At 40.2% G+C, this 12623-nt stretch overlaps 1 protein-coding gene and 1 long non-coding RNA gene across 7 annotated transcripts in view; one reads left to right on the forward strand and one right to left on the reverse strand.

Moving 5' to 3' along the window:
- The window catches only part of LOC311127976, a 1008662-nt gene that overhangs the window by 981164 nt on the left and 14875 nt on the right, over positions 1-12623 (reverse strand). The window lies entirely within an intron of this gene.
- The window catches only part of LOC311127968 (microtubule-associated serine/threonine-protein kinase 1-like), a 170814-nt gene that overhangs the window by 102982 nt on the left and 55209 nt on the right, over positions 1-12623 (forward strand). The window contains exon 1 of one of the 6 annotated variants that reach the window (XM_084159884.1): positions 7759-8311. The exons of the other annotated variants lie outside the window; for them this stretch is intronic. Coding sequence (XP_084016010.1) covers positions 8007-8311 — 305 coding nt within the window. The 5' untranslated portion in view covers positions 7759-8006. Of the gene's footprint in view, positions 1-7758; positions 8312-12623 lie in introns of those variants that run through there. 6 annotated transcript variants of the gene reach the window in all.

The following is a 12623-nucleotide window of genomic DNA, read 5'->3' on the forward strand; positions in this document are numbered from 1 at the left end:
TGCACTTCATGTTCGAGCCATGGACCATCCATACTTCAGTAAATCAAATACAATCACCGACTGTTTGCTCATTGCTCTTGCTCTAAGATGGCAACTCGGCGCAGATGTGCATGTGCCAATTGAATCTCAACAGGGAAACAGTCTGTGGTTGTATTTGATTTAATGTTTATTGAAAAAGTGGATTTCAGCAAACAAAGAAAGGCATGCAACTAAAAGGACAAACATAGATACAAGGAAAGCGTTTTACAATTAAACTTTTTGGGACATAGGAATCTGGAGTGGAATTTAGTCAACTATTGATTAGGCTACTGTGTGCCTCCGCTGGCAAAATGTATGCCATAACTAATTGCGTTACCGCTAAGACCAGCTTTTGGAAAATAGCAGAGCGCTGGCTTTTACAAGTCGATATTGCAGAAGAGCGTGAGTTTGATACTAGCGCTGTCGTAACGCCAGCCGAAAATAGAGCCTCATGTATTTAACGTAAGCTATCACTAGTTGGCTGTACCTGAGCCAAAACGTCGGTAATTCTCGGCCTATAGCTTGGCGTCAATCTTCTTTTTAAATGGTAAACCAACATGTTTTCGTGATACATATAGAATCACAATACATGTCGTACCGGCACCCAAGTATAGTGATATAATGATATTGTAAGGTCCCTGGCAAATCCCAGCCTTAGTCAATAGTTACCATCTAAGTATATTCTGCTATCTGGTTAGTGAGCATGTGGTTCTTGCTACTGTGGCTGATGCATTTAAGACTTCAAAGGGAGTCTGTATCAACTGGAGAAGTGACGGAGGAGGAGGGGGACATGGCTGTCTCCCTGAGTGTTCCCCTTTTCTCTCTCTCTTCTCTCTTCTCTCTCCCCAAGTTCTTATTTTCTCTCCTCTCCGCGTTTTGCACTAATGATGTCGGAGATAGCAGGTCACTCTGTCCTCTTCACTGTCTCTTGATGTGTCGCCTGGCGAGCTGCCCTGAATCAGCATTTTGGTCCTGGAGTAGGTTCCTCTGGTTTTGCATATTCAACTGGGTCATTGAGCCCGATTCCTCCTTTTGTTGTATTAAACATTCTGGTTCACCATGTTTTGCTAGGTAGTTAACGTTAGCTAGCGCTAGTTCTCCTATAGCTTGGCCTCAATCTTCTTTTTAAATGGTAAGCCAGCATGTTTTCAGCACTTTTATTTCCATGACTGAGCAAAACTTGTTTTTATTATGTCTCTCTCTTGTCCCTCTGCAGCATATCTAGTGAGCAATATGTTTGGAACATTGAATTGCAATAACAATGTAGTATCGAATCATAATACGTATAGAATCGTGATAAATATAGACTCAAAATACATATCGTATCAGCACCTAAGTATCGTGATAATATCGTATTGTGATGTCCCTGGCAATTCCCAGCACTAGTCAATAGCAGAATATACTTAGATAGTTCCTATCTGGTCAGTGAGCCTGTGCTTCTTGCTACTGTGACTGATTCATGTCAAGACTTCAAAGGGACTCTGTATCATCTGGAGAAGTGACAGAGGAAGAGGGGGACATGGCTGTCTCCCTGAGTGTTCCCCTTCAATTTTCGCTCTTCTCTCTTTCCCCAAGTCCTTATTTTCTCTCCTCTCTGCGCACTAATGTTGTCAGAGATAGCAGGTCACACGGTCCTCTTCACTATATCTTGATGTCACCTGCCGAGCTGCACTGAATCAGCCTTTTGTTCCTGGAGTAGGTTCCTCTGGTCATTGAGCCCGATCCCTCCTTTTGTTGTAGTAACCATTCTGGTTAATTAATATTTGACATAATCCCTCGTCTTCTCCCCTCCTACACCAAGTTATTTGTTTGTGATGGGAAGGACAAAGGGGAAAGGAGTTCATCCTTTCTGAGAAACATGCTGTTTTACTTGTGTGATTGATATGCTACAGGGGCCTCATTTATAAACGTTACGTACGTACAAAATATACCCCAAAACATGCCTGCTCCAGTTTTCCCGCAAAAGTAGGCATTTATAAAAATTGAACTTAGCGTGAGAATGCAATATTCAGACCATGCGTATGCACATTTTCTAGTGGTTGAAGTATTGTATTGCAACCAGGCAAGTTGGTATTTTGTGCAAATGGGGGATATGATGACACGCTTATTCATAAAAAAAAGAACATAGCCTAATAACAAGATTCAGCCATTTGACGTTAGTAAGAAGAGCGAAAATCTGTGTATTGTTTTTTTGAATCCAACAAATGTAGACATGAGAATCCATTTCCTATTTTATTTTCATAACCATTGCAGAATAAATTCCGGTACCCTTCCCCAGATCTGTGCCTCGACACAATCCTGTCTCAGAGCTCTACGGACAATTCCTTCGACCTCATGGCTTGGTATTTTCTCTGAGATGCATTGTCAACTGTGGGACCTTTATATTGACAGGTGTGTGCCTTTCTAAATCATGCCCAATCAATTGAATTTACCACAGGTGGACTCCAAGTTGTAGAAACATCTCAAGGATGATCAATGGAAAAAGGATGCACCAGAGCTCAATTTTGAGTCTCATAGCAAAGGGTCTAAATACTTATTTAAATATGGTATGTTTTTTATTTTTAATAAATGTTCAAACATTATGCGCTTTGTCATTATGGGCTTTGTCATAAGTTATTTCTGTTATTTTTAATAAATTAGCAAACATTTAAAACAGTTTTCGCTTTGTCATTGTGGGGTATTATGTGTAGATTGAGGACATTTAAAAATATATATATAAAATCAATTTTAGAATAAGGCTGTAACGTAACAAAATGTGGAAAAGTCAAGGGGTCTGATTACTTTCCGAATGCACTGTATGCAACTAAAATATACACAAAAATATAGGTGCAGTGAAATTTGTTGTTTTACAGGGTCAGACAGAGTAGTACGGCACCCTTGGAACTAATTAAGGTTAAGTGCCTTGCTCAAGGGCACATTAGCAGATTTTTCACCTTGTCGGCTCGGATATTCGAATCAGCAAACTTTCGGTTACTGGCCCAAGGATGCCTGCCATCACTACTGTAAGTACTGTTATAAAATGTGTAGCCTAGGCAATGTTTCAGAATTTGCAGGCAGTCCAGCGTATTACATTTTGGGGAAAAGTCAATGCAGACATTGTTGAATTTAAACGTTCTGCTGACGAGTCCACAACGATTTGCCATTGTTTTTTTATTTTGTTAAACTTTTCCAAAAACAGCATAAGTTACTGCAAAATAATAAAATATTCTGCCAACACCAAAAACATTTGATCAAATTTGCCATTGCGCTTTCTTTTAGAAACTGCCGTTGCCTAATTCCAATAGTTCCAAATTATACAGTAAATTAAGGGCGTTATTGTCACCACAAAAGGTGAATAGAGCGTGTTTTTCAGGCGGAGTTATAATCCTCGTTCTTGTGCGCACAGTTTTACTACGGGTCTGATTTATAAAGGGAAACATGCGTATATATGGTGTACGCCAAGTTTAGGAATCTCAATTTTTAGCAATGATGCATGTAGATATTTAGTGTGAAATTTTCGCGACTTTTATAAATGAGGCCCTAGATTGTAATTAGTCAAGTTCAAGAGTATCCATGCTAAAATGAGGAAAGGATTCTTATTTAGGATAAATAGATCGATCGATCGATAGATTTATTCAACTGTGATGACAAAGTACGTGTCCATCAGTTTCATGTGACTGTTGTAATGTAAATGCTTTGTTATGTTTGGAGTGGACTAATGCCATTAGTTATACCATTATATAGTGTTGGTCATGAATATTCTTTATAGAATATGCTATACTTCCTAAAAAGCCATTGGCAGTGCATGTGTGTACGCCAGACATGCTTTCAATTGGGAATATACAGATGGTATGAAAGACAAAGTCCTTGACAGCCAAGTGTTCATCAATGAGTAGCACAACACCCCCTCACATCCGATGACCACCTCTTGTGCTGCTAGCTACTCTTAAATGTCTATTGAGAGGAACTTACATTTACATTTTAGTCATTTAGCAGACACTCTTATCCAGAGCGACTTACAGGAGCAATTAGGGTTAAGTGCCTTGCTTAAGGGCACATCGACAGATTTTTTTTGTCACCTAGTCGGCTCAGGGATTAGAACCAGCGACCTTTCGGTTACTGGCACAACGCTCTTACGTTCAAGTGAATCACTTTCACAAAGATTTCAGCATTTGCGCCATACAGTATTAATATTGTAATGTTCCTAATTGAAACTAGAAAACCTCTTAATTGAGAATAAATAGGAAAGTGCTGATCACCAAAATCATTACATCATTGATGCTACTATTTTATTCTATCTGCGTTTTGCTTTTCCTATCTACAATTTTGGCATGTTTGTTTATTTGAAATTTGACTCCGTAGTTGACCTTTACTTGAATGTGTATTTTAAGTTTGCCCTGTGTTGTCTCCTGGTTACTGTTGTTAGTGTCACACTGAGTAACCAACGGGAAGGTCTACACTGACTAGTATGGTGAACACCTCAGACATGAGCATGTCTGTCAGAGCTAGTTTAGCGCTAGCTGCTACTGCTAGCTAGTGTTTTCCAGTTTAAATAATAAATAAATATGCCATTTAGCAGACGCTTTTATCCAAAGCGACTTACAGTCATGCGTGCAAGTTTACTCTGACAGCAGGAAACTGCCACTTTGTACATTTATTTTAGAGTATTGTCTTGTTTAGATTTTTTCTACTGGAGACAACACATTTATTTTATTTTATTTGGTTGTCAGGTCATGTCTACCTGGTAAGTAGACATGACAGGTCGCTTAACCCAGAAATAAAATCTTGCGTATTTGGTCAGATGCTTGATCTGTCCTCGAGAGATTACCCGTTAAGTAACAAAAGACAAATCACAGTCGCTACATTAGCTTGCAAATGCTAACCAGTCAGTAAGCAAAGGATATAATGACTCACTAGGCTAACCAGCAAGGGCAGGCTGGGTATCCATCAGCTAATCCATTTTAAGTACAAAGCCTTTGAAGTCAAGTGTCTGGTGTCAGTCATCCCCCTATGTGTAATATTAGTCATCAGGACAATGTTTCACAGTGATTCCAGAGAACATAGTGAACTTTAATCAGGATTAATGAATTAGGAGAGATTAGTCTATTTGGCTAATTGCTGTGCTGCACAGAATGTATAATCTTTCCCCAAAATATTTGCAGCTCACCTCTGTAAGTCAAGGGCAAGAGAATTAGCACATCAGGCCATGAGTAACTTCAAAAAGAATGGCACCGATTGGCCTATAGGTGGCGCTGTCTCACTTAAAGAGACGTGAAACTTTGTATGTAGTTGTCTTTCCTAATGCTGAACACATTTGCCTCAAGGACCCATAAGGTCCGTCAGGATAGATTATCCTCCATCTTGGAAATGTGGAAATTCAGTATTTAGGCCCATGGTACATCTCTTAACTTAGTTTGAGAGAAGCTAAGGGATTGGTTAAGAGATGGCTGAGTTAATGATAAATCAGGAAATGCAATTTTATTTGTCCACTTAAATCCTTTGTAAATCCTCTCCACAAAGGCCTGTCAAGTTTAAGCGTTTTTAGGGTCATCAAAGGCATTACCATGTTACGTTTGGCATTAATATTTAAAAATTCACCTTTTTGACTAATGCTAATGCTTAAAATAAATATTTAAAAAGTCTGATTTTTAAATATTTAAAAAAAGATTTAAAAAAAAAAGTCTGATTTACTCCAAATTTGGTCTTTGGACTTCACAATCACAATAGTCCAGAAGAGTTTGAGAAAAGAACGTTGATGCGTTCAAAGATTGCCACACTATACTAGTAGTAACACATTCGCTAATATGCTAAAATATGCTTAAAATGATTATTCTCATGACCCAAAGGACCAAATGACACCAAAGTTGGAATATAGGCACATGGTACATTTCTTAACTTAGTTTGAGAAAAGCTAAGGGATTGATCAAAGATGGCTGAGTTATTGACAAATAAAAAATCTGATTTTATGTGTACATTTAAACCACTGTAAATCCACTCCACAGGGGCCTATTAACTTGAAACTTAACATCGCTCTCGTAGACATCCCTAAGATGAACCACACTGAATGATGAACCACACTGAATTTGGTATTAGTTCAAAAGACAACAAGCTATTAACAACCCATTCTTTGCATATGTAACGCTAATGTTGAAAATCATCTGCAACCATCTTCTCATGACCATACGTCAGATTCATTTCAGATTTTGTATTTAGACTCATTACATCAGTCTTTAATAAACATGCTCATGCTTTCACTGATTGAACATAAAGGAAGATAGATCCTACATGATAGTGCTTTATTTGTTATCCAACTGATCTTGTCCTTTCTGTTATCCTGTGAATCCCGTTCATTGCTGCTCGTAACTATATTCAAGTGTATAATTTAACATGGATTGCAGGTTTTATTGAGTCGAATATTGACGTTTTGTAATATACATTGTAGTTTGAGGTCAACACTATGCAGAATTCCCATATATTTAGAATTGTGTTTATACAATTATAATATTAATATGGTGTATATTAGATTGTATAACCAGCAGTTACAAATGCTACCAGCAGACACCAGTCAGCATATCTGTCGAAATCCATGACAGGCCGCAGAAATATAAATGTTTTAACCAATAAAAATCAATAAACCACCAGTTTTAAAGTTCACCTCTATTTATTGACAAATCCTTTGAATGCGCTTCCAATAAAGTTTAACTTCAAATCTATCTTCGGACTAGTCTGCACATCTCCATCTAATAACTGAACCATTGTACCGGTAACAGTGGTTGTGCCTTTGAAATCACCCTCTCTTATCTGGAGCCCAGAAGCAGAGCAACGCCATAATTAGAGTAGGGCTGGACCTGTCACATCCCTCTACTGGGACACAGAGCACTGTGGGGCTGGCTTAGAGGCCTGCATTGCTACCTGACGTCAGTATCATTGCTTCACAGTTTAGGAACGTGTTCTATCACAGGTCCTGACGAGGAACCCTAGGTTTTTACAGAACACGTTATCATCAAGGGACGCTGAGTTTTTACAGACAATGTGACCTTGTTTTTACAGACCATGTGACATTTTCTTGGCCAGGTCATATGATCAGGAAAACCTGATTGTATGATAGAAAGATAGCAAGTCTCCGTGCAGTGGAGACACAATACTATCTACAGCTAGATATGGCCAGTAGTTCTTCCTGGTCAGGTATGAAAATGTATGCACTCACTAACTGTAAGTCGCTCTGGATAAGAGCGTCTGCTAAATGACTAAAATGTAAATGTAAAATATATGGTTGGACTTTGGCCACTTTTTTGCAGTACTGCATCAGTAAGTAATCAATGCCTGTGTTCCGTGATTGGATCCCATTCTTTGTCCCTGACTGGGTGTCAATGAGTGTCAGTGTTTCCCCTCAGGGAGAGGTGTGTATCTCACCAGGCTCCTCAGGTGGAGGACACACAGTGTAACAGGAACCTGACTGAGATCACTGTTGACTCCACGCCATGCCATGCTATCTGCTGTGGATCGTGTGGCTGCATGCCTCTTACCCAACTGCATGCCCAGCCTCCCTTTTAACACACACATGCAGGATGATCTCAGCCAAATTCAATAGCCAACTGTCAAGACTGTATGTGTACTTAAGACCGGCCAGCCCACGGGACATTTTGGAGGGGAGACAGATTGTGAAAGCTGTGAATGCACTGCAATGTTTGCTGATGATGCAGCGCCGCACTGACTCACAACCCCTCCCCCTGCCTGGGACGCAGAGTGGTAGATGCCGCCTGTTACATGATATGGAGCATGTTGAGCTGGGAGAGAGAGGGAGCAGGTTGAGTGAGTGTATGGGATACAGATGGACACAGACAAGAAAAGCAAATGTCTGCTGTTATAAGGTGTCCCTGACGTAGCGGCTTATAACTACCTGATGTCAAACAAAGTGTTGTCAATCCCTGGAGTACTTTTAATTTTTTGGTTTTGGGGCAGCAGTTAAAGGACGCTGCAGTGTTTCCTCTGCCAGTGTGTGTGTGTGTATGCCGCAGCTGGCTGCAGATGTGCCCGTGCAGCAGAGTAAGTTTGGAGCCTTGGAGGAAGAGGGGGGCTGTTCGAGTAGGGGCGCTTGTCGCCGGGACTATTGTAGGGGACGGGTCGCTCCCCACCCCCATGTCACTGACACCCGGTGCGTCTCTTCACCGGGTCTTCTGAGTCCCCACATCCCGCTTCCCGAAGGAGGCTGGCATGACTTTGGCACAATGTCGGACTCCAGTCTGTGGACGGTGCTCTCCAACTTCACCATGCCACACTTTCTCAGCGGGGCCAGGCTCAGAAGATCAAAAAGGTAACCTTGATGACAAACAGTGTGTTTTGTTCAGTGAGTGTAGGTTTGGTTCTTCTTTCAAAACACCTGCAGCCAGAGTGTTTTGAAGAATTCAGAGTTTGGTAGAAGAGCAAGCCTATTCCTTCTTCTACCTTTTGAATTGGACAGACCAGTGAGTGACTAGTAGTGAATGTGTTGTTGCCTTGTTGGGGTCATCTAAGATGTTTTAGGATGATATTAACCCAGCACAGTAAATTGGGTGTTGCTGCTTCCCTATTGTGTGTGATTGAGCCTTGTGGCGCTGTAACGCCGGGTGAATGTTTGATTGCGATCAAGGCAGTATCTTGTGGGCCATGCACTCTATAAAGGATGTTTACCAACACAGTATGATTACCACTTTTCCTTAAATTGGTATAAGGGAGTGTCGACTTTTAGGAATATATTATCTGAGATTATCACAGATTCCTATGAATCTGTGTCTCATATCTGATACGTCATATCTGGTACCTCATTAGAACATAAGCCACAATATAATTGGGTTTTCAGACACATCCCATGAATACTGTAGGTCTGTCTTAAAGATTGTCATTTAAGTTTCATACAATTACCTTTCATGGTACTGTGACAGTATATCACTGTAGCACTGCATCGTCCAGAGGATTGTAAATTACGTAGCGCTCTTCCTCACATCCTCTTTGTGTAAACTGGTGCATTTGGTCCAGTCCCTCTGAAACTCATATTATTTATAATCCACAGCATGACCTATTTTATATTAAAGAACAGCTTAATATGAAATGGATGTCCTCGCTTCTCTGTATTTTCAGGACATGCTGTACTGTGCTACGTAATCTACTCCTTTCATCTGAAAATCACCAGGGGTCTTTTTCTGTATAAAAACATTGATTTATGGGAGTAACTGAAACAAATTAAGATCGAGGCTGTAGTTGATTGTAGCCTAAATGGGCAGGGTCAAAGCTCACTGAACTAGATGGATTGCTGGTTAGTGCATTGAGTGAATAGGCATGTATCAGTGATAACTGATTTGATTATGTGGAGATCAGAGCTGTCTCGGTGGAGAACAGATGAGAGGGAGGGATGTTGTCCCATGTGAGCAGTGGTGGAAAAAGTACCCAATTTTCATACTTGAGTAAAAGTAAAGATAGCGTAATAGAAAATGACTCAAGTAAAAGTGAGTCACCCAGTAAAATACTACTTGAGTAAAAGTCTAAAAGTATTTGGTTTTAAATATACTTACAGTAAGTATCAAAAGTCAAAGTATAAATACTTTTTTATTCCTTATGTAAAGCAAACCAGATGGCGTAATATTCTTGTTTATTTAATTTACTGATAGCCAGGGTCATGCTCCAACACTCATACATAATTTACAAACTAAGCATGTGTTTAGTGAGTCCGCCAGATCAGAGGCAGTAGGGATGACCAGGGATGTTGTCTTGATAAGTGTGTGAATTAGACAATTTTACTGTCCTGCTAAGCATTCAAAATGTAACAAGTTGTCAAAAATATAAATAGTAAAGTACAGATACCCCAAAAAACTACTTAAGTAGTACTTTCAAGTATTTTTACTTAAGTACTTTACACCACTGCATGTGAGGAGAGCACAAAACAGAGCTCTGGTCATGTCCTGAACTGGGATGAACTGGGTCTATATGGGTTTATTCACAATTTTGTAATGCAGATAGAAATGTACCATATAGAAATAACATTGTTCTCTAACTCCACATGTTATATTTCTATCTGTGATGCCACTTGAACCATTCAGCCATCTGAAGAAGTGTCCAATTTTTGCCATGCTGGGTATTTGTGTTGTGACATTATCCATTCTTTCTAATACAAAAATATGATTACCATTTTTTAAGTAGAATCTTTCAGGCGAAAAGGACATGCAATATGGGAATATATTTGTTACGTATTACATTTTAACAATTTCAACAGAATCATTTCTGTGAAAGTGGTAATCCCCAATGACCATAGTGCATTACCGACAGATACTTTAGCTGGGGAGGGAGTGCACATAATCTCTACCTTCCCCTCTTTCTCTCTCTCTCTCTCTCTCTCTCTATCTCTCTCTCCCTTTCTCTGTTTCTTTCTTGCTCTTTCTGTGTGTGCCTGTCTGTCTGTTGGATATTGGGCTGACGTCAGCTCACTTGACAGCTCTTGACAAGGAAGAAAAACAAGAGGAATCATGACTTCTTGTTGTTGACATGGGTCAAGATAAGAGACTTTTGATTTGCTCGGATTGGAAAGCAGTGTTGTAAATTAAGGAGAGTTATTTTAATGCCTTGCTGAACTAGAAGCTAGTAAACAAGCCATAAGCTAAGACACTTTTTACTTGATTCACAACATGAAAAGTCTTGTACTGTAATGTTTCATTTGCCAGGAAAATAATGTAAAAGAATGCACGATCAGCAGAGATTTTATATTTCCACACAATTTGTCTCTCAGCAGGGTTTCCTTTGTTGCCTCTCTCAAACAAGACCAAATATGTTGTAGGAGCACCTAAACCTGGCTTTAATTCATTTTAATTCAAAATAAACCATTACCTTTTTTACACAACAGACGGTGGTTTGTTTGCTAAAAACGCTCTATTCCATTGCCAGAGAGACTGATGGCTGGCTAGCCAGCTAAGTGCCGATTTCACATGGTGCACAATAATGGCTGTGAATGAGGCTATGAGAGGTTTTGCTTATCACAGAGACTGGCAAACCTTACTAGGCACAGCACACAGGCAGGCAGCACTGGCCTACTTACTCTGTATCATCTTTGCCCTGGGCTCCTTTATCCCCAGTTTAAAGCATCATTAGACAATCACGTTTCCCTTTCTTTTTCCTCCCCCCTCCTCTTACATTTACATTTTAGTCATTTAGCAGACGCTCTTATCCAGAGCGACTTACAGTTAGTGAATGCATACATGTTTATTTTTTTTTATACTGGCCCCCCGTGGGAAACGAACCCACATCCCTGCCGGCCAAACCCTCCCCTACCTTGAACGATACTGGACCAATTGTGCGCCGCCCCATGGGTCTCCCGGTCGCGGCCGGCTGTGACAGAGCCTGGACTCGAACCAGGATCTCTAGTGGCACAGCTAGCACTGCGATGCAGTGCCTTAGACCACTGCGCCACTCGGGAGATGTCATTATGAGTTGTATACTGTACCACAGGATAAATAACACTGATGAAGGCTGTCATGCTAAAAAGGGTTGTTTTTTCAACATTAGAGAAGGGTTTTTCTGTCAACGTCCATTTGTGCTCGGAGAGTGACATCTCTCATACAGCCTAACCTGTACTGTGGTGGCAGTTTACACAGAACAATAAACTAACTAGCTAGCTAATGTTGTAAGTATAAGGCAATGGGGAAGTGATTTCTCTCCCTGCCTCTCCAGTTAAACTGACAGTTGTGATGGCTTTTTGGGGGTAAAATGTCTCTGAGAATGGGGCCATAGTGAGGGAGTAGATTTAGCAGAAGTGTAATGACAATACTTTAGGTTTGTATTACTATTCTTGTGTGGACCGACCCTTGACATTAGACCTGTGTGTTTGTGTGTGCCTGTCTGTCTAGAGAGGGGCCGTTGAGTGAGGAAGTGAGTGCGACTCAGTGTGTCCACTGGGCAGAAGTGTGGCACTCTCCTGGTCTAATCCTGCACTGACGTGGCAGAAATAGCCTGGGTTAAACCTGATCCTCTTTGACTGACCACCTGTGAAGCGGATGTTATTCACCTGGCTATCATGATGAATGTTTCGGCTCCCCTGATTGACGTTTCACAATGTCCCGGTCTACCAACTTGAACATCTGTTATCTAAAGCAGTTTATAGTCATTTGGCAGGCAGGGAGGTGCTCCCAGAGCAAACATGATTTACCTCCTGACTGACCAGGAGTTTCCATTGCTGGAGAGAATACCTTTGAGTTTGAGATAGGGGTAACACCAACTACACATACAGTGCATTCGGAAAGTATTCAGACCTCAGAAAATATTCAGACCCCTTCACTTTTTCCACATTTTGTTATGTTACAGCCTTATTCTAAAATTGATTAAATTAATTGATATTTCCTATTTTTATTTTAAAACCTGTTTTTGCTTTGCCATTATGGGGTATTGTGTGTAGATTGATGAGTAAATAAAAAAAAAATCAATTTTAGCATAAGGTTATAACGTAACAAAGTGGAATAAGTGAAGGGGTCTGAATACTTTCAGAATATACTGTGTGACGACATACTGTATATTCATCTTAAACCCCTCCATAGTTATTAATGTATCTACCTAATGCTCTTCCACGCAAGTCGGAACAAGTATGTGTTATTATGTGGTTATAATGC

The sequence above is a fragment of the Coregonus lavaretus genome (assembly GCF_964263955.1).
Source record: "Coregonus lavaretus genome assembly, chromosome: 4".
Classification (NCBI taxonomy): Eukaryota; Metazoa; Chordata; class Actinopteri; order Salmoniformes; family Salmonidae; genus Coregonus; species Coregonus lavaretus.